The 23,453-nt window shown below is 43.0% G+C and overlaps 1 protein-coding gene across 1 annotated transcript in view; it reads left to right on the top strand.

The window, feature by feature from the left end:
* Positions 1-23,453, top strand: part of LOC115650400 (fatty acyl-CoA reductase 1-like) — a 105,913-nt gene that overhangs the window by 67,018 nt on the left and 15,442 nt on the right. Inside the window, 6 exon segments of the mRNA XM_030560324.1 lie at positions 2,365-2,542; positions 10,070-10,114; positions 10,205-10,323; positions 10,819-10,886; positions 12,924-13,095; positions 21,130-21,259. Of these exon segments, the coding sequence (XP_030416184.1) occupies positions 2,365-2,542; positions 10,070-10,114; positions 10,205-10,323; positions 10,819-10,886; positions 12,924-13,095; positions 21,130-21,259 (712 nt within the window).

Below are 23,453 nucleotides of genomic sequence, written 5' to 3'. Positions count from 1 at the left end.
GGTTCCCTTTGGAGTCCTTCATTTTTTAACCCTCTGTAGATCCAGGCCTACCTACCAAAGTGTGAATTACATACACCCTTGCACATCATATCTGGACTTGATTCACTAAATGTAAGGGAACATAAATTGTAACTAATACTAAGGAGCCAGAAGAGAATAGTAAAGCAAGAGGAGCGTGTACAGAAAAGGCCTTAAACATCTTTTTTCCTAGTCTAAAAATAGCGTTCAGTGTTTTAAGTGCTGTTTAAATTGTTCTGTGGCCTTTTTTTATACAGTGGTCCCTTCTCTGGCTCAAAATTTATGAAAAACCTAGTATAAACAGCTTTTAATACCTTTTAAAAACATGATAGCTGGTTATGGTCTCCCCTGATTTTACCAATACTAGCTGATTTTTAAAGGTGTTTAAAACTCGTTTTTAATAAATACCAATATATTCAGCAAGTCTGGACAAAGTGTAAGAAGTAAGTCTATTTCAGTTTTCACCTTCTAGATGTTTAGTATGTAACTTACACCATTTTAGGCTCCCTTGTAAGGTAATCTAAGTAGGTGTAAGGAAGCTTTCAGGTGTGGTCTACACGCACACGGTTGCACCGGTTTAACTAAAGGCGTGACTTTTTAAATTTTTTTAAAATTGATTTAATTTAAACTGGTAATGCTTCTATGCTCAGACAAACCTTCATTACACACCAACTAACATGACTTCTCTCAGTTTGAGCCTATGCCTATAGGAGGGTTTTTCACCTTGCTCACTGTGTTATTTGGAAAAACTGTTTAACATCTTGGAAGAGCCAAGAAAATTAACTTAACATATATAGCTGGCATGTAGTAGAAAATGTAAACATTAAATCAGAAGGGGGTAGGCAGAAAAGTGGCAATATAAAATCTTGAAGATGACAGTCTCGTCATTAGCCATAACTAATGGACCAAGTCCACTAATTGTGTATCAAATATGCACTCTGTCCCCTCACTTTTTTTAAAAAATATGGTATGAATTAATTCACTACAGAAAAATGGGGGAGAATGAATTGTGAATTGATATGTATTAAAAAGTATGTTTTGCTTTTATTTTAAACCAAGTTTGCAAGCAGTTCTGGTATTTTACTGGATATTATTTTATTTTGTCTTATCAATTTTTGTGTTGCAATTGAACTTCTGGAAATGTGGTGGTGCACAGTGCATTCAGTTGTGGGTTTTCTTGTGCAGTGATCTGTTGCTTTTGAGAAATCTTGTATTGATCAGAGATCAGTTTATATCCATTTTCTTCTTTTTATATTGCCATTTAATAATTCCTGTAAATTCTTCTTCCTTCAAAAATAACCCTTCAGATTTTTAACTCAATTCATAAAATAAACTTTAATTTCTAGAGCACATTGCAATGTTTCTAAACATAATGGGGTTGGTCTATGTAAGAAAACTTTAACCTGAATAATTAAATAAGCTACGCCAATGCAAGCCCTTATTTTTAGATATACTTACAAGCTTAAATTATACTTGTACCCATGTTGCTTTGGGATAAGTGATTTGTTTTTTTAAATCTGTTTTTAAGTATAGTGGGTTTTAAATCAATTTAGCCTTATTGGTGCAAGAGTTCTAATGTAGACCAGCCCTTAGTCTCCTGAAATTGACATCAAATTCTTCTTTCAGTACAGTTCTTCCACACTTTACTCACCTCCAGTCTGAGAGAGCTGTTGATTAAACAGAGTGAGCATTAAGGGCTAAATGCTGTTAGTGTTCAACTGTTATTTTTTGCTTCTAATGAGATCAGGCTTTGGCTTCTAAATAAATGAAACTGTTTCTCATAAGTGAAATCTGAGGGAGTTGTACAGATTGCAAAACTGAGCTTGGTGTAAATTATCTGCAGAACATCACTATTGTACAACCTACATATATGTGCTTGCATACCAGCGTCAAAAGTGCTGATTTATCTGAGAACTGATTTTTCAGAGGTGCTATGCTTGTTAGTTTTTGTGCAAAATGGTGCTCGCATCTCTGAAAATGAGGCTATTGGGTTTTTTAATTCATTGATGATCTGATATTGGACACTAGGGCTGTTACAGAGCTTTGAAGTGGCAGTATTAAATTACTTCCAAAGCTTTTCCTAAAGCAACTTGTAAAACTTACCAATAAAACACTACAGCAAAATTCCTTGCTTTACTGTGTTTATGCCATTCTTTGTCTACCTTGCTTCTGTGGAACTTTACAGCTTCAATTTCTCATGATTGTTGCTTTGAAATAAATGAGGCAGTCATAAGCATTTTTTCTTGATAAGTTTTTTTTTAATTTCTCTGCTTTCTTTCAGACTTATGTACTCCTTTTAAGTGAATTGTACAGTAAATTAAATTGTTGTCTTTTTTGATTCTTTAGGTGGATGGATGATGGTCTAGTGAATGACATTACTCCAAAACTGATAGGAGACAGACCTAATACTTACACTTATACAAAAGCCTTAGCAGAATATGTTGTGCAGCAGGAAGGTGCAAAATTAAACATAGCCATTATACGGCCATCAATTGTTGGTGCCAGCTGGAAGGAGCCTTTCCCTGTAAGTCTTTTTTTGAGCCTCCCTCTGAATGTTCTACAATCCATGTTTCTTGACCTGTAACCTATGCATGCATCCTTGATAGCCTGTATTGCTAGGGATCTAGTTCAGAAGTTTATAGAAATCCAAGTTGAAACTTAGTCACTTGTGGATAGCAAACTGAGTTACAAATCTGCCTCATTTGGTTGACAGCTTTCTGTGTGTAGGTTTTTGTGTAAGAAACCCATAGATTTAAAGGATAAATTACTCTGACCTCTGGATTGTATGGGCCTATCAAGTGAATTAAGAAATATTTGTTAAAACGCAGGAAGGGTATATTTAGTTGGAACTACTGGAGTGAATATGATGCTTTCCTAAAGCGATATTTTTCACTATATACACACACATTTTACACACTTAACTGTTCATCCAAAACTTTTTCTGATAAGGAGACTAAATAGTGTAGCCTTTTGGAAAGTAGTTTTGACTTCAGTGAGTTTCTGCGTATCTATAAAGAACGGAAGTTTCTCTCATTAGTTAGTTCCCATGACTTCTAAGTGACTAAAACACATGCAAAAGTAAAGCCTTGATCTTTTATTTTTCTTTGCCACATTTGTGCTTCCTGATCCTGGAGATGCCTTTACGGACCCTTCTCCCCTTCAACTTGCAAGAGAAACTAGGGATTAACAGAGCACAGAAATGCCCTGGAGCGCCCCCTGTTTGTAACCACCCTACATGACAGCCATAGGAAAGGGAGTGTTTTAGATGATGTTCTTCGAGTGATTGCTCATATCCATTCCAGGTAGGTGTATGTGCCGCGCGTGCACGTCTGCCGGAAACTTTTTACCCTAGCAACTCCAGTGGGCCGGCAGGTCGCTCCCTAGAGTGGCGCCAGTATGGCACCAGATATATACTCCTGCCGGCCCGCCCGCTCCTCAGTTCCTTCTTACCGCCGTGTCGGTTGCTGGAACTGTGGAGTGCGGCTTGCTGACCTCCACGTCCCTAGCTCTCCTGTTTGTCGCTTGACTTGTAAATAATTCTTAGTTAAGTAGTAGATAGTCTTTTAGTATAGAAATAGTTAGTTAGAATCTTGTAAATAGTTATCGAATGTTGCCTGCGGTTGGGCCGTTGCCCTCCCCGGCACCCGGCACCGGTCCCATGCCTGGCGCGCCGGGTTTCAAGCAGTGCTCGGCGTGCAAGAAGCCGATGCCCACGAGCGATCCCCACGACGCGTGCCTTAAGCGCCTAGGGGAATCGCACATTAGCGACAAGTGCCGCATTTGCAAGACTTTTAAGCCTCGCACTAAAAAGGAGAGAGACCAAAGACTCCGTGCTCTCCTTATGGAAGCGGCTCTGTCTCCGGCACCGGCGGCGCAGGCAGCCAGTTCTACTTCGGCACCGGACCGCGCCGGCACCGGCAAGACTCCCCGGCACCGACCATCTCCAGCACTGGGAGCAGATCTACGTCCCTCGGCATCTGCGACACCATCAAGGCAGGCCCGAGTGGACCGCCCGGCACCTACCTTAGCCGCGGCACCGCCTGCAGGACTGCTGTCAACTCCGGGCCCGGAAGGTCCGTCGAGTCCAGCCCCACCTAGCTCCCCCATAAGATCAGGGGTCGAGCTAAGGGTCCCGTCGACGCCGGAGACTTTCGCCTTGGCTCGGGACTTAATTGCACTGACGGAGCCATCTCAGCCTCAGCCTGCACCCCCGGGACGCATAACTTCCAGTGGCAAGCCGATGCTTCAAGCGCTGTCTCCCAAGTCCTGGCACCGATCACCCCGGAGGCGTGAACACTCACGCTCGGTGCGCCGCTCGGAGTCCCGGCACCGGTCGCCCAGACGGTACCGATCGTACTCATGGCACCGATCACCATCCGCACGGTCCCGGTCGGGCTCATCTCACCGCCGGCACCGAGACTCCAGGAGCCGTTCACCTCGGCGTTCGGCCCCACGGTCGACCTCCCGGCACCGAACCGGTGGCAGGTCCTGAACCCGGTCAACCTCCCAGCACCGCGCTGGTGGTAGGTCCCGGTCTCTGCTGCCGTCCCGGCACCGTGTTCTCAGAAGGTCACGGTCCCGCTCCCGGCACCGACATCGCTCCCGATCCCGGTCGGGTTCTCGGCACAGATCATCACGCCGTTCTTGGTCCCGATCCTGGTACCGATGTGGGTCGTGGCACCGAGCCTCGGCACCGAGGGGAGCGTCAGTCACGGCGCATAGAGCTGCATACCAACCAAGCTCAGCGCCCCCCTGGCCTTCTAGGGAGCCATCAGTCTCCTCCCACACTGACAGTGCCTATGCCATGGCACAGGACAGGCACGCGGCCTTGTTCCAAGACCCTCCACCACAAGAACGAGGGTCTCCACAGTGGGGGTTTTGGACCCCAGGGGCATACTCTCAGGCCCAGGGACGGCAACACATTACCCCCCGCCCTGTGGTGGAGCGCAGACCACCGGAGGCGACGGTGTCTAAACCCCCTCACTCCCCGGAAACAGACGGTACTCACCGGAACCCAGAGCTCCCTCCAGAAACGGAGGTGCAGCCCCTCACGGAACCCCCCCGTGGACACTTTGTTGCCGGGGGTCTCCTCGTCCTCGTCTCCGGATGAGGCAGTGGTGGGTACCTCGTCCTCCAGTCCCCCCCCCACTGGATTTGAGGGCACACCAAGACCTCCTCTGCCGAGTGCCACAGAACCTGAACTTGCAGGCGGAGGAGGTGTCGGAAATTGAGGACCCGGTGGTGAGCATCCTTTCAGCTGATGCGCCCACCAGAGTGGCCCTACTCTTCATAAAAATGATCCAGACTAATGCCACTAACATCTGGCAGTCACCGGTCTCCATCCCTCCGACCGCTCGAGGGGTGGAGCGAAAGTACATGGCCCCCTCAAAGGGCTATGAATACTTATATGTTCACCCGACCCCCTGCTCGTTGGTGGTCCAGTCAGTGAACGATAGGGAGCGCCACGGGCAAGAGGCCCCAGCGCCCAAGTCGAAGGAGGCGAGGCGGATGGACCTCCTGGGCCGCAAGGTCTATTCGGCGGGGGCGCTGCACCTCCGGGTATCAAACCAAGAGGCCCTCCTCAGCCGCTACTCCTTCAATTCCTGGGTAGCGGCAGGGAAGTTTGCAGAGCTCTTGCCCCAGGATGCACGCCAGGAATTTTCCACTATCCTGGACGAGGGCAAGAAAGTAGCAAGAACATCGCTACAGGCCTCCCTTGATGCTGCCGACTCGGCCACTCGGACTCTAGCTTCGGGGCTCATGATGCGCCGGATCTCTTGGCTGCAGGTCTCTGGCCTTCCGCCGAAGCTCCAGCACACAATCCAGGACCTCCCCTTCGAAGGCCAGGGCCTGTTTTCGGATAAAACAGACCCTAGACTGAAAGATCTTAAAGATAACAGGGTCATAATAAGGTCGCTGGGCATGCATACGCCGGCGACACAACGCAGGCCATTCAGGCAGCAAAACCAGCAGCAGCAGCGGCGGCCATACCCTCAGTTCCGCCCGCGGCAGGACCCTTCGAGGCGCTGAGGCAGGAACAACCGCCGCAGGCAGTCTGGTGAGCAAACGGGGCAGAACCAAGGCTCCACCAAGGCCCCTCCAGGGCCTAAGCCTTCATTTTGAAGGTGCGCCCGAGGGCGCAGTACCAGTTTCCCCTCCAGATCTTTCCTCGCAGTTTTCCAACCGCCTTTGCTTTTTCCTCCCGGCGTGGACCCAAATAACGTCGGACCGTTGGGTCTTGCGTACGGTGCAGGCCGGTTATCACCTGCAGTTTTCTTCGCCCCCACCCTCCCACCCACCATCCCCGTCCCTCTTCAGGGACCCCTCTCACGAGCAATTCCTCCGTCAGGAAGTGCACGCGCTCCTTGCCAAGGGAGCCATAGAGGCGGTCCCGGAGAACGAGAAGGGCAAGGGGTTTTATTCCCGTTACTTTCTAATCCCCAAATCCAAGGGCGGCCTCAGGCCCATCCTCGACCTGCGGGAACTCAACAAGTATATCGTGATGTTGAAGTTCTGCATGGTATCCCTTGGAACCATCATCCCATCCCTGGATCCCGGAGACTGGTACGCCGCCCTCGATATGCAGGACGCCTACTTTCATATCTCTATTGCCCCCCAACACAGGCGTTTCCTCCGCTTTGTGGCCGACCGCCAACATTACCAATTTGCGGTCCTTCCGTTTGGCCTCTCTACGGCCCCGAGAGTGTTTACAAAATGCATGGCAGTCGTCGTCGCACACCTTCGACGTTGCCGCATCCACGTCTTCCCCTACTTGGACGACTGGCTGATCCGAGGCACGTCGGAACTGCAGGTCTGCGACCATGTCGCCAGGATCAGCACCCTCTTTGCGGCCTTGGGCCTGGTAATCAATGTATCCACGCAGCGGATAGAGTTTATCGGGGCCGTTCTAGACTCTGCCCTGGCCAGGGCCTTGTTGCCCTTGCCCAGGTTCCAGTCGTTGTCGGATATCATTCTACGGTTGCGAGAGGCCCCGCTGACCTCAATACGAACATGTCTGGTCCTCCTAGGCCGCATGGCAGCCTGCACGTTTGTAACGGCATATGCCCGACTCCGCATGAGACCTCTTCAATCATGGCTCATTGCGCAGTATCGGCCGGCCAGACAGTCGTTGGACACGGTCGTCACCGTCCCTCAGAGGGTGCTGGACTCTCTTCGCTGGTGGCTGAACCAATCCGTAGTCTGTGCGGGGCTCCCATTCCATCTGCCCCAACCTTCGGCATCCCTGACCACGGACGCCTCCGATCTGGGCTGGGGGGCTCACTGCGGCACCCAGAGAACTCAAGGCTTGTGGACACCACAAGAGATCAACCTCCATATCAACGTACGAGAGTTGAGAGCGGTCCGCCTTGCTTGTCAAGCGTTTGTCCACCTCCTTCAAGGTCGTTGTGTCCCGGTGTTCACCGACAACACGACGACCATGTTTTACATCAACAAGCAAGGCGGCACCAGGTCCTCTCCCCTCTGTCTCGAGCCGATATGTCTCTGGGAGTTTTGCATAGCCCATTCGATTCACCTTTCCGCCTCCTATCTCCCGGGAGTGCGGAACACCCTAGCGGATCGGCTGAGCAGATCCTTCCGTTCGCACGAGTGGTTCCTCCGTCCGGACGTCACCCTCTCACTCTTCCAGAGATGGGGTCGTCCCCGGCTGGACCTCTTCGCGTCCAGGGTGAACAGGAAGTGTCGGACATTCTGCTCCTTCCAGGGTCGGGAGCCAGGGTCTCTAGCGGATGCATTCCTGATCCCATGGACAGCCCACCTGTGTTATGCTTTCCCGCCCATTCCGCTGATTCACAGAGTTCTCATCAAGGTGCGCAGAGACAGAGCCCGGGTGATTCTCATAGCTCCAGCATGGGCCAGACAGCACTGGTACCCCATGTTGCTGGACCTCTCAGTAGTCAACCCAGTTACCCTGCCCCTTCATCGGGACCTGATCACTCAGGACCATGGCAGGCTCTGTCACCCGGACCTTCCGTCTCTACACCTTACGGCATGGCTCCTGCGTGGTTGACAGACTCCGAGTTGCGATGTTCCACCCCAGTTCGCGAGGTTCTCATGGGCAGCAGAAAGCCTTCCACCAGAGCGACTTACACAGCTAAGTGGAAGCGTTTCTCCTGCTGGTGTTCAGAGAAAGCTCTTCGCCCTATGGAGACTCCCGTCACCACTCTTTTGGACTACATCTGGTCCCTTAAGACCCAGGGTCTGGCATTGTCGTCCCTCCAAGTCCACCTAGCCGCCATCTCCGTGTTTCATCCTGGAGTGGAAGGATGTTCTGTCTTCTCTCACCCTATGGTGGCGAGATTCCTGAAGGGGCTGGAGCGGCTTTATCCACAGATTCGCCCTCCGGCCCCTTCATGGGACCTCAACCTGGTCCTGACTCGGCTCATGGGCCCTCCATTCGAGCCATTAGCTACTTGCTCCCTACTCTACCTCTCGTGGAAGACCGCCTTCCTTGTGGCCATTACCTCTGCTAGACGAGTGTCAGAGCTGAGGGCCCTCACGGTGGACCCACCGTATACCGTCTTCCATAGAGACGAGGTACAGCTGAGGCCTCACCCTGCCTTTCTTCCCAAGGTGGTCTCAGCTTTCCATGTGAACCAAGAGATTTTCCTCCCAGTCTTCTTCCCCAAGCCCCATTCGTCCCGCAGGGAGCAGTAGCTCCACTCACTAGATGTCCAACGGGCACTAGCATTTTATGCGGACAGGACCAAACCCTTCTGCAAGTCCCCTCAGTTATTTGTGGCAGTAGCGGACCGGGTCAAGGGGCTGCCGATTTCCTCCCAAAGGTTATCTTCATGGGTTACCTCCTGCATCAGGACCTGCTATGACCTGGCCCAAGTTCCGACAGGCCGTGTGACTGCTCACTCCACCAGAGCACAGGCATCATCGCTGGCTTTCCTCGCCCGCGTGCCAATACAAGAGATCTGTAGGGCGGCGACCTGGTCATCGGTCCATACATTCGCTTCTCATTACGCCCTGGTCCAGCAGTCCAGAGATGATGCGGCCTTTGGTTCTGCAGTGCTCCAGGCCGCAACTTCTCACTCCGACCCCACCGCCTAGGTAAGGCTTGGGAATCGCCTACCTGGAATGGATATGAGCAATCACTCGAAGAAGAAAAGACGGTTACTCACCTTTGTAACTGTTGTTCTTCGAGATGTGTTGCTCATATCTATTCCACACCCGCCCTCCTTTCCCACTGTCGGAGTAGCTGGCAAGAAGGAACTGAGGAGCGGGCGGGCCGGCAGGGGTATATATCTGGTGCCATACTGGCGCCACTCTAGGGGGCGACCTGCCGGCCCACTGGAGTTGCTAGGGTAAAAAGTTTCCGGCAGACATGCACGCGCGGCGCGTACACCTACCTGGAATGGATATGAGCAACGCATCTCGAAGAACAACAATTACAAAGGTGAGTAACCGTCTTTTGCTTTAGCAGCTGAATGCTATCTGACTTTTCTCCCAATCTGGGCTAGTCCTCTTGTGACTAGTTTTGGGGCTGTTTTCCTAACTCGGGAGAAAATCTTTCTCAGGCTCTTACAGATCACCAAAATCAGAACTGTCCTTCCTTTTGATACTGAATGTAGACATTAAAAATTGAGACTCCTACCCTAGAAAATGGCAAGAAATCTAATAAGGGACAGCAAAATTGTTTCTGGGTCACTGGAAGTAGCTCAGGTCAAAGTATGTCTTGACTTCATAGCTGCTGTTAGGAAACTTCCTTCAAACTGTAAACCTGTGTTATAAAATTATTTTAATCCCACCATTTATTTGGTAAGAAGTGAATACACAGCAGCTCATTTTGAGGAGCTAGTTAAATTGCGTGTGGCTCTTCTGCTGGAGGAGTTGTAGCTGTTAATTAAATGCTGTCACAGGTACACAAACTGAAAGCACCTTTTATATTTGAAACAAAAGTAGGAGTGAGGAAGTAAAATGTTGTCTCCTTTAAATTGTAACAGTAAATGTTTGTCAAATACAAACTCTATGTTGAACTCAGTAAACTTCTACTGAAATTGCTTTTGGTTTCTTTACACAATAGGGATGGATTGATAACTTTAATGGGCCCAGTGGTCTTTTTATTGCGGTAAGTAAACATTTTAATACAGCTGTCTTTGAAAGGAAACACATTACTTGAAATGTTTTATTGATGTCTCTTCTGTTTTTGTTATTTAAGGCAGGAAAAGGAATTCTTCGAACAATAAGAGCCTCCAACAGTGCAGTTGCAGATCTTGTTCCAGTAGATGTAGTTGTCAACACAACACTGGCTGCAGCTTGGTATTCTGGAGTTAATAGGTATAGCAGGTGACAATGCAGTTATTTTTAATTAGCCCCAAAAGTGGTTGTGTGATGTTTTTATAAACCTAACCATCTATTGACTGCTCGTCTATAGTTTGCTTTTCCCACACTATTATGGAATTTAAGATTCACCATATTAGCCCATTAAGCCAATGGCCAGTATCTGATGATGTGTTTAGTCAGTAGTGCAATACTGTAGATGAGGGGGAAATTCCTTCCTGATCCTTATAGCTGTCAATTTAAATTATAAATATTAGAGTTGAAACTTAAATATTTGTTTCATGAGAGAGAGAGGAATTATTACAACAGCTGTTGGGAAGAAAAATTCTTGAAGTACGGAGATAAAATAAAAGTAATTAGATTGGTCCTCCCCTTTATCCAAACTCCAGAATTCAGGGGACAAGAGTGATTTGGATAAATAATTCTGGTTTGGGCTATTGTGTACCAAATTTTAGTTTATTTTTAATTAATTATATGTGCTGCTTTTTTCAGACCAAGAAACATCATGGTGTACAATTGCACAACAGGTGGCACCAATCCTTTCCACTGGGGTGAAGTTGGTATGCTGTGTTCTTTCTATACATGTTCTCTGTAAACTTCAATAGAAATTTTTTTATTGAATAATAAAAGGCCCAAAATGTGGCCGTTAGATAATGTGTATTTTTATAAAAACCTTGTATCAACTTTAATAACTTCTCTGTAAGGACTTGAGAACACAGATTTTAAAATGTTAACATTTTTATAATCCAAAATTCAGCTGTCATACCTCTCAACTTTGCAATGTGTTCTATCACTTTTTAATTTTATCCTCTGTTCCATGTTTCTTCCCCCTCCATTCACTGTTTATTTTCCTGGTAGTAGCTCTTCCCAGTCCCACCTTCATCTGAAATGTGGAAGTCCTACAGTTTTCCTAATAATTCCCACAACCTAATCTGCCTGCAGTTCGTGGGTAGAGTGAGTAAAGCACTGATCACAGGGAGCAGTAGAGACCCCATGATGTTGGCAAAGTATTCACCGCTGGGTTTAGCGGCTGTCTTGCTAAACGCACCTAGAACTTCTTGTTCTGTGTTTGTACAGTGCCTACCACAGTGAGGTCCTGGTCCATGACTCGTAAGCACTACAGTAATACAAGTAACAAATAATAGAACAATAGTCCAAAAGTGAGATGGATTTTGCACAGAGCAGTACACTTGAGAGGTATGATGGCAACTTTTGCTTTTAAGTAGTCAGATTGATGTAGTTATTGTTTTTTTACCTTTAGATAGTCACATGAGGTATCAAATACAGAAAAATAATCCTTAAATTTGGCCACCTATTTTCAGCTCTTAACATACTTTGAATTAGTCTAATCTGTTTCTGCAATATTTTAATATTAGACATATAATGTTTGTTTTCTTATATGAAAATGTAAGATTTCTAACATTTTAATGCATATGTTCTCTTATCTTTATGATCAGAAGTTTTAATAGGTTTGGAATATATTTATTCCAAATATATAAATATTTAATTTCAGAGACTGCCCTGTAGCTAGTTTTAAATTAGTTCTAAAGATTTTCTCTGCACTGAGGTTTTTTCTTAATTGGTGCAGTTCATTCTCTCTCTCTCTCTCTCTCTCTCTCTCTCTCTCTCTCTCTCACACACACACACACACACACACACACACACACACACACACACACACACACACACACACACACGTATATATAAATAAATAACACACACACACACACACACACACACACACACACACACACACACACACACACACACACACACACACGTATATATAAATAAATAAAAACATTTCAACCATTTAATCTTCCAAGCAACTTGGTTTCAACCATTTAATCTTCCAAGCAACTTGGTTGGAGAACTACTGGTTTTTAGTTAAATCACAACTTACTTTGGTTTCTTGGAGAAAATGTGTTCTTACTACAATGTGAAAAATATGGGAGATATTTAGAAAGCTGAAGTAAATATGCATGTACCTACTTAAGGGCCCAATCCTGCATTTCTTTCACAGCTGAAGTTTCTGTTGACCTCAGTGAGTGTTGGATGTGCAAGAAATGCAGAATAAAACCCTAATACAGTTTTTTTCTTTAAATGTTTAAGAAGTGAATCATTTGTTAAAATGTCTTTTGAAATGCAGATCAAATGTTTAGAAATGGCAATGATATCATTAAAAGGAAGGTTAAAATAATTTGTACTATAACAGATTAGGATTATTGCTAAATATATAGTATACAAAGCTATTTTATTTAAATTGTTTACAACCAGAAGATTGAATAGTGTTTTTTTCTTAAGTAAGAAAGAGGGACAGAAAGAGAGACGCTACAGTGAAGTACAATATTAAAAACAAACAATAGAATTGTGGGTGTATGAAGTACCTCTTGGGACAAAGAGTGACAGTCCAATAGCAATTCAAGTTGAACAGTTTCATAATTTTGTTTTAGTTGATGGGAGGTGGCAGAAATGTTAGAAAAGTTTTTTGTATTTAAAGTAACATTAAGAGTAAGTACTGTACTGTAATGTACTTTGAAAACCATTAAATTTTACATGGTTATTATCAAACCTATTACACAACTTTTCTTCTTCAGAATACCATGTAATTTCCACTTTCAAGAGGAATCCTCTCGAACAGGCCTTCAGACGGCCCAATGTAAATCTAACCTCTAATCATCTTTTATATCATTACTGGATTGCTGTAAGCCATAAGGCCCCGGCATTCCTGTATGATATCTACCTCAGGATTACTGGAAGAAGCCCAAGGTAATGGTGACTAGAGCTGTCTTACCTGTTCCTCTGTTTAAACAAACCCATGTTTACATGAAAATGTATATTAATACTGAATTATTTTCCAGATTTTGCTTGCTTATTAAGGTCGAGTCATCTCTAAATAAGAGAAGATCCTTGAATTCAAGACTTTTTCACTCCCTGCCAGTAATGAGAATGCATTGTCTGGGTATTTTATTTTGTTCTAGGATCTGAATAATCATTGTGATGTTGGGATAACTTGAATTCAAGACCTAACTACAGGCTCTCTTGGAATAATAAATATTCAAAATATTTTAATCCTTATTTTTCCTACAGTGTATTACCTAAATTTGAATTTCAAGATGAATCCTTTAGAACAAGCACTAAGGCGCCCCAATGTTAATATGCATTCCAACTTCCTTTTGCATCAGTATTGGACTGCGGTCAGCCATATACTACCTGCAGTATTGCGTGATGTTGTTCTCAGGTTGACAGGTCAGAAACCGTGGTAAGAATGACAGTGCTAAAAGGTGGTGGAGGCTTGTAGAGATGATAATCGCATGAGCTTTACCTTAGATCTACTAATACAAGCAATAACAATAAACTGGCTGGGTATTCCGAGAGGATTAATGACTGTCTAGGAAGAGTTGACTTTGAACTGTTCCTCAGGCTGGTAATGCTTGTCAGTCACTAAGCCCTAAGAAATGTCCTGCTCTGAGGTCATTATTGCTATTATAAACTGAATGTGGAGAGAGAAATTCCACAAACATGGCACGCAATTTTTATATTTTGTTGTAGATGATGCAGTTTCATATCTTATGCAGGACTTTTCCAGATAATTACTTGTATTGTCTCAACATTCCATTCAGTTTATAATATTTAATTTCTTTATTAGGCTAACTTTTTGAAGTGGGAAAATGGTATAATGTTTAGCTTAAATAATAAATAAAAACTAAATTACACAGAGTGAGGTCTAACTACTACTTCCTTTCTATTGTTCCTGACTTCAAAAGCAGTATAATCCTCTAGACTTCTCTGCTGCATTTATATGGCAAGCCTGGTTTTGGAAATATTTATTTTCCAACTACATTGCAATCATAGTAGAGAGTCGAAATAGTGTATATGATCAAAGAGTCATTCACTATCCCAGAATCTAGATCTTGTTATTGGGAAAAACAAAGTTTTTCATCAGTCCATTTTTAAAAAATGACTCTCACTGGGCCAGTAAGAATATTTTAAGATTTATTTAACATATGCCAGACCTGCTTGACCGTGGAATTGTCTCAATAAAAGATATTGGCAAAAAGTGAAGAAAACACTCCCGTTTGCACATAACATGCAATAACATTTCTTAGACTGTAATATGCTCAGGGCAAGAACCATCTCTTTATTTTTTTGTTTGTACAATGCATAACACAGTGGGGCTCTAGCCTCTACATGCTACCACAAGACAAATAATAATTTCTTATAATAATTAATGATGTATACATTTAATAACTTTCCACTCCATCTGGCTAGCCTTTAGCTTTCATTACTAGATGGCACAAGTTAGAGCAGTCCAGAGTCTTCCAAACGTGGTGAAATCTGTACAGTCAAACTGACATCAATATTGTTCTCCCTGTAACTACTTCACAATAGTGTTTTGTTTGTTATTGTCCTTTGTGTGCTATTTCTATGCTGTGTCTTGGAGTATTAACACACTTAAAATGATTTTCTGAAGTGTGTGTTCAACTGCTGTATCTAATATGCAAATAATGACATACTATAAATGAGAAATCCACTGTAATTTTTACTCCGCAATGCTTTGTCATGTAATTGATGTATGATACTGCCAAAGGAGAAGGAAAATCTTAACAGAAGTAGAAAAACTTTCTTGAGGTTACTTCAACAGTTCAGACAAGTTGTATGACATTCCCTACAAACTGTTCATCAAAGTAACAGCAGGAGCTTTGTGTTCACAGAATTTTCTTTCCAAATTCTTAGTCTCGCTTTACATGATCAAATCATGTTTTCTGACATGCTTCATTTAATCATGTCAGCACTTTAAACATTTTTATTCTTGAGGTGTCTGTTTTTGTTTATCAGAATTTCTGCATCTGGAGGAAATGTTAGAAAAATTAAAAGCAATTTAAAACTCTTAGGTTAACCTAGGTTACAGTGTCATACAAAAACTTGAGGAAGGAGTAGGGATGGTGGAGGGGTTTAACACTTGTCCCAAATTTTGTGCAAACAGTATTACTGTAGGCCTTGTATCTATAGGTCTATAAAGTCATGACTGGTGTTAGAAAGTAAATAAGGAAGTGTTATTTACTCCTCATAACACAAGAACTAGGGATCACCAAATGAAATTAATAGGCAGCAGGTTTAAAACAGAAGTATTTGTTCCACACAACACACAGTGAATCTGTGGAACTCCTTGCCAGAAGATGTAAAGGCCAAGACTATGACAAGGTTCAAAAAAGAACTAGATAAGTTCATGGAGGATAGGTCCATCAATGGCTATTAGCCAGGACTGGCAAGGATGGTGTCCCTAGCCTCTTTGTCTGAAGCTGGGAATGGGCAACAGGGGATGGATCACTTGATTACCTGTTCTGTTCATTCCCTCTGGGGCACCTGGCACTGGCCACTGTTGGAAAACAGAATACTGGGCTTGATGGACTGACTCAATATGGCTGTTCTTAAATTCTTCTTTTTTTTCTTATAGGAATTGATGTGAGACTGATCTGATTTTTATAATTATACAAATGTTGTTCTTTTTGGTAAATGGTATAATAATCATCCTTGGCAGTGTTACTGGCAGCACATCCTTAGCTCAGAATGTGCTATGTGTGAAGTAATCTGACCACTTCTATTTAAAAACTAAACAAACCCCAAAAACGTAACAATGCTTTGCACTTACCTTATTTGTATGTTTGTACAGGGCACAATAATGTCCTGTCCTCTAGGCATTACAAATAATAATTCAGCATCTTTTATCTGAGGATTTCAAACCACTTACAAACACTAACTCATTAAAGCTTCTCAGTATCCCTGTAGAAAGATGGAAGATATGGCAATCATGAATTTAGAGATCTATCCAAAAGCTGTTGTTTGAAGTAGTTTTAATAAAAAATGAAGTGATAAATTGTGAAGCCAGGGTTAAAAATATCATTTTATGTGATCTTATTTCAGATCTAGGTTATCTAGAGTAGGGATTATTTTAACTTTGTAAAACACCCCACACATTGTTGATGTATTATAAACCATGAGTGAATGAAGGGTACATTTACTCAGAAAATGGAGGTGTATTTTTCTGTTGGGCATGAAAACTTTCCCTTCCAAGCCTGATGCATCTGTGAAGACTGCAGAGTTGTTGGAAAGATATGTAGGATTCCAACTGATGCATAAATGTTATACACTTGTATTGGAATTTTGGTCCAAAAAATGGACATAATTTAACAAGGAATTTAAAAGCTTACTGGGCACTTTAAAAAAACAGTTTTAAAGAAACTAATGCTATAATTATTCAGGTCTATTCTCAGTCACCTCCAGGTCTGTTCTCTTGGTGTTTTCTTCCTAACTGAACCTTAAAACAGGCTGTCAAATGGCACAACAGTTATCATTACTGCTAATGTTACAAGAGTCCTGGTGAAATCATTATTGTTTACCAACTGGTTTATAAGATGGTAGGTTATAAGATGTATTCCATCTTCACCACTGGAGCTGGCCTGGCCTGGCCTTACTGCTTTGAATTTACAACTCTGTTATCGCATGTCTCTGGTGCTTTTCTCCTTCAGTTTGTATGTGTGTTTTGGTTTTGATTTTTAAAAGGCATTTGTGGTGCTCAAGCCTTAGTGTGACCAGAATATTGAATCCTCATCCCCATGTTTTTGGCCTGAAGTGATGTCTTAGCTGTCTCCCTTTTGACATCCATCCCATCTGTGCATGCATACACCTTCTGTATCATATAAAAGCCAGTAAGAGGGAATTATTGCCGCTTCTTTCATCCACATCTTATATTGGAGTTCCGTTAAAATATAGCATTTTTAGCTTGTACACAATCCCAAGTCCTTACATAGCATATTGCGCAGCTGCACCATTCCCTACTACTCACATACTGAGCACCCATGAAGGAAATAAGAGACTGATGCATGGCACATTCCAGCACCACATATATCTGCCTTTCCTTTCTGTGGGTTCCTTTGATACAGCTCTTTGCTGTGTACTTAGGCATGAATATATGCCATTCTATATGACTATGTTCCACAGCACACTAAAACTTTGCAGGTATGTTCTCCTGTCATGATCATAACATTGCAGGTGTTTGATGAACTACACTGCGATGTTTGTGGCCAAGGACCTACCAGTAGTCTGCCCAATGGAACATATAGAAACAGTGAATTAAGTATCTAGCAGAAAAGCAGCTAGATAAGGGCTTTAAGAAATTGTTTGAGATCTTCTGTCCTTATTTTGTTTAGGGGATATAAATGTTTGTTTTTATTACAAATTCTCTCCTGCACTTTCATTCCATGCCTCATGAAGAAACTGCAAAAATTATGCCCTATTTTAAGGTGGCAGATTTCTCTCAGTAACTTTTTCTGTACGTAGAATACATATGCAAACACTCGCAAAGAGTTAAGAGTAATAGCAATAAAAGATTATCCAAAGGCTTATACATCAGCAGAGCTATGTTTTAATGAAGGCACTAGCTCTTATTTTTCAGTAGAACTATTTGTAACGTGGAGGTGTTTTCTAGATTTTTTTCTGCAAAACTTTAATAAAGCAAGGGAACTTTGAATGAAACTTGTACTTTTGATGATATTTTACATATTTGAATTGCTTAGTTAACTGTTTTTGTTTTTAAATCCTTGTTCATATTTAATATATTCTGTTTTTTCTCTTATTTAATTTTGAGCTCATGAAAGTATGGGATGAGTAGCACCGGCTAACCTCTACAAATTATTGGCACATTCTCTGTGTGCCTCATTAACAATGGCTGGCATTTAGTTCTTTGAGATAAATAAATATATTGAAAAACTCTGACCATTTTATGATTGTTAGGAGAAAGTGTGATACAGTATTATCTGATCATATTGTTCTATTGCCTCGTTATTTGTGTATGTTATGTTTATTTACATATGTCTAACAATTGTCTTTGCAACAATCTAAAATATGTATTTTAAAAAACACTTCCGGTTGTTAATGTCGTCACAGAGGAACTTGATGTTCTTTGTGTCCTCTGAATTCCCACTTGTTGGTGGGGGATGGTGCCCCCTGAAGTTGAATTACAGAATCTCTACCAAAGTCGTGTCCGCTGGAGCTGCACTAGTGTCTCCTAGTGATGTCAACTACTGACATCTTATTGTACATAAGGAAGGGTATTCCCTATCTCTCTCAGTTCCTTCTCTTCTGCAACAAGGAGCATTAGGAACTTTGCTACTTCTGCTTAGTATAATCTCCCTGTTTAGTTTAGCTTAATCTAATTTTTGTTTCTTTGTCTGAAGAAAGAGCAGCCCTTTCCCATTTGCAGTCTCAGAATGCTCAGAGCAGCCTAAGGCATTAAGCCAAGTTCTACTTGCTCATTCATTTACTGAGAATCAGACATCTGCACTATTTGATTGGTTTGGGCAAGGTCACTCCCTTTGAGAGTGAGCCAGAAGAGGAACTTTCAGGATCTCCACACCACACCTCCTCATCTGAATAACTCTGGGTTCCTCCAGCTGGTGGGGTTCCTATGGGGTATCTTAGGGAGCCCTAAGAGTTCAGTTTGATATGGTTTGTCAGACTGGCTCACCGCACAAACATGGCATCAGCATGGTCTCTGTACCTGGTCCCAGTGACTTTGCTTCTGCCACAACAACTTTTCACTTGTGCTGGCAGTGGCAACTATGCAACCAGAAGCCTCACCTTGAACTCCAGCCTTGCCAATAAATCCATCAGTTCCAGTACCTGCTTCATTATCCTTACTGAAATTGCCACTTCAGCTTCAGACAGGATGATGACAATGACCTCCCTATTAATGGGACATCAGCAGATGAAAACACTTACCCTTCAATGGTTTCCCCACCATTTGCATGAGCCACTGAACAGGATGGCGCACACACTGCAGCAGGATTGCCTGTTTGATATCTTTCAACCAAAACTGAAGGGTGGACTTTTTCTCCCTATCTGAAAGTGCCTACTCAATTCAGATAGATAGATAGATAGCTTGCTCACACCCTTCTCATTGCCAGCAGTCTCCTGCAGGGACAACAGATGTATCCAGTTCCGATAGAGGATTTTTCCTTTTTCTCCTAGCACCTCATTTCTGAGGGCATGAAAAGAAATCAGAGCACAAGATCTCAAGCACTCAGCTCCTGTGAACAAGGAAGTTCATGATTCTCCCACAAGTGGGAATGCACAGAGGTCCTTGAGGAAAGTTACTAGTAACTGTTTGAATCTCTTTTGTGCATTTATGCTTTCTGTCCACATTCCCTTCTATCTCAGAATTCTCTTCACATTTTGGGGCTTCATGGTCCAGGAGAAAAAGCTGAGGGCAGGGAGAAGGAGGGGGTAATAGCTGAACTCCCTTATACATTGATGTTGGCCATTGACCTCACTAAGGGGTGCATTCATATAGTTCAATGGACTCTGTCTTGGTTGAGGTTCCCTGACTCAACATCAAGGAGCACCATATCCCACCTATAAGTGTGACTGCTCAGAGGCAACTCTCAAAGAACAGTTACCTGTAAGTGACCTTTGTTGCTCACTGTGAACGGTCATTCAACTATCTGAAGCAATGGTCCAAAAGCAGTTTCATATTGGTGGTGGGTTTTGTTTCTTGTGCCTCTCCTTCCCCTTGTTTACACTGATTAGTATATTCAGTTATAAGGATCGGACTGGAAATGATTTATTTGGAGTCTGCAAAAGCAGGAAAAAAATGGATCCTTTTTTGAGCCAGTAAGGTAAAGGATGATGGTTTGTATAAGTGCCATTTGGAGCCAGATATAACTTGACTGACTAGCCTTGGCATTACAGTACCAAGCACAATTCGCTGTCCTGGCAAGACGGAGAACTTGCTTGTTATGCACACTTCCATTTTGGGCAAAACTCATTGTTTCATGAATCCATGTTCAGCTGTTCTGGTCAGCAAGGAATTTGCCCAGATCGATTCTTATAATTGAATCCCACTGTACTCCAAATGTTGTTATGTTTTACAAAGTGGCTTAAGTTGAGCGATAAAGGATGATAGAATATTTCTGCATGTTTGAGGTTAGATCCTCCGGAGTGGCTGCTTTGCACTGCTCTGTAGGCATTGCCAGTTAGGAATGGATTGCGCCTCTCAAGGGAGACCCTCCTTGAACCACTCTCCACTCTGTGGCCAGCAAAGTAGAGACAAGGACTGGCAGCGGGGCCAGGCCAGGCCATGCATTTGCTATGTCAATCCTCTGCTACTTGAGGCTGTTTCTAGCCATAATAGGGCTGCTCTCATTTGGGCCAGTTCCCCTGAACTTGAGCTGCCACTAAGCTTAGGGGAGTGCAAATACAAACTTCTTTGCATACACGTTCCTCCTTTTCCTCCTCTCTCCCTGCCCCCCATCAGCCGCACTATAGAATTTGGCTGTAAATACTTTTCATCAAGTTAAATTATTATGCATAAGAATAGATATTTTTATTATGAATAATAAGTCTTTTCAACCTGTTAATGTTTTAGAATTGCAAGAAAAATTAGTAGGAAGATGCTCTTCTAATATCTATCTTCTTTTGTTATATTTCTTTTCTAAATACTTTGAAAGGTAGAACCATTAGAACACCATTTTAGGTTGCTGAATCAATTTCAGATTGCAGCAGCTGGCGACAATTGGATCTCCAGTACATTTAAAAATAAAAATATAAAATATGCAGGAATATTCTATTTATCTGTTAAAGGTGGTCATGCTTGGTTTGCTGGGTGATTTGGGAGTTCCTGTATTGGTATTAATGCACTGTGTTATGGGGAAATTGAGAGGTGGTTTGGACAGTATGGGTATGTTGGTTTTGGATATTTTTTTTTGCTATTGTAATCTGTAAATCCCTTTCCTTGGGCAATAGGATGATGAAAACAATAACCCGTCTTCACAAGGCCATGATGTTAATAGAATACTTTACAAGCAATTCTTGGATTTGGAACACTGAGAATGTCAATATGCTAATGAACCAACTAAGCCCTGAAGACAAAAAGGCAAGTAAACTTTGTGTAATACACCTCTTATCAGTCATTTTAAGGATTTAAAAGAAGTGAATCTATTTTCTTAAGACTGGATAATGGAAGTTTAATTAAAATAAGTAAATTAATTTAAAAAAAAAAACCAAAACAACTGATTAACTATAACTGTCTGTGATTTTTGTGTACACCATGAATAAGGTAGGTGAAATGGTCTTTGAAAATACACACACGTAGCATAAATTTTTTGCCCCAGTGTGGTAAGGTGTAATATGGACAAAGCAGTTTTTTCAATATTAGGCAGCAGCGTAACTTGATGTTTTTTTTAATTAACTGTGCTCTTTTCATATGAGGGGAAAGGAGCTGCGCTTGCTGAAACAATTTATGAAAGTAGCTTCCGCCCCCATTTTGATAGTAAAAAATGGCTCCATACTGTGATCTGTAAGAAATAGGACCTTATGTGGTTATTGTGATGCTGGCAGACCAGATACCAGCTCTTGCCAGGGCTTGAGGCCTCAGCTGAACATTGACAAATTCCTGATGCTAAAACAATCTAGTTCCCCTATATGTTAGCATGGTTAAGATGGGTACTGGATTTATAACAATGTGTTTTGTGTTTATGAAATGCTTGTAGGGTGCTGCATTTATTGATCTCACTTATCTCTGTAGCCCATGGTATAAACTTATATTGAGTGTTTGCATTGTAAACCTCTGTAATTGTGTAGCTCACCAAACCATAAAAGAAGCATTGATTAAGGTAAAGTGCTTGTCCTATAGACAGGATGGACCTTTGAAGGCAAATTATATATTGTACAGCATTAAAGAACAGAGACTTTGACTGCATTTCTAACTCCCTCCAGGAAGGAGAGGTCTGCGCATGAACTCGTCCCATAAGCTTAGCTTCACGAGTGAGGGTACATAAAAATTCCTGATAGGGAGCAGCTGGATTTTTATGTGGTCTGGACTGTCGGGAGGGGGGGTAAAGATTCCTAAACATAAGTAAGAGATCCCCATGCTGCTTGACATTGGTTAGCCCTAAAAGACATTCAGTGTTGACAGATTGCTATAACTCTCAGCTTTTGGAACCATAGACTGTAACTCATTTCTGTATATGTTTGTCTGCTTTAACCTGTAAATAACATGCTCGTTTCTTTTTCCTAGTTAACAAATCCATAGTTAGTTTACTATAGGATTGGCTGTAAGCATTGTCTTTGGTTTGAAGTCTGAGATACAAATTGACTTGGAGTAAGTGACTGATCTGTTGGGACTGGAAGACACCTGAATCTTTTGTGATCTGTGATGTATTGCAACCAGCTGTCACTAAGTCCAGCATGTCTGGGTGGCAAGATTAAACTGGAATGCTCAAGAGAACTGTCTGTAACGCCAGATAAGACTATTATAGTGCTTTAGGAGGTCACATTTGTTACTGGGTTGGTGAATTCTAATTATAGAACATACCACCAATTTGAGGTGTCTGCCCTGCTTTTTAACTATGCAGTTGGCATGCATAGTCCTGGGTCACTCCAGACGGTGTGAAAATTGGTGTAGTGTTTGCAGGATTCACATGCCACAATTGGGCTTCTAGATCATAACGCCAGTGCTGTTAAAAGTTTAAATTTAAACTTTTTTGAGAGTTTTTAAGGGTTAAAGATTAGTTGCAATGAGTGAATCAGCCATATCATGGTCTTGACACAAAAGACCTTGGAAAGTTATGTAAAAATAGGGGGATAGCCCATAAAAAGCCTCAGATTAGGAACTGAGAGCTTGGCTCATAAGCTTTGACCAGGGGTCCAAGGGCCCTGCTTCCCCAGATGCTGCAGGGGAACAGGCCCAGTTGCAGTACCTGGCAGCCCAGGAAGTATGCGAGCAAGAGAGAATGATGGCAGAGCTATGGATCAGGGATACTAGATAAGCTGAGGAGAGAGCACACTGGAGACACATGGAACATATGGCAGCAGCCAACAAACAGATTGAAGAGAGAGCCTACCAGAGAATCATGGAACAATAAGAGGCTGAGGAGAGAGCTCACACATTGCAACTGAAAATACTGGGGCATTTTCAACCAATGAATCCCTCCCCCCACACTGCCCCCAGCACCAGGGAGTAGGAGAAAATCTGCCTGACTTACAAAGAGACTGACTGTGTGGAAGAGTTCCTGTCCACATTTTGAGACTATATGGTATCCACAAGATCGCAGAGGATAAGTGAATGC

This window comes from Gopherus evgoodei, chromosome 4 (assembly GCF_007399415.2).
Source record: "Gopherus evgoodei ecotype Sinaloan lineage chromosome 4, rGopEvg1_v1.p, whole genome shotgun sequence".
Classification (NCBI taxonomy): Eukaryota; Metazoa; Chordata; order Testudines; family Testudinidae; genus Gopherus; species Gopherus evgoodei.
The sequence above is the reverse complement of the archived record's forward strand: the minus strand, read 5'-3'. Positions and strand labels throughout refer to the sequence as shown.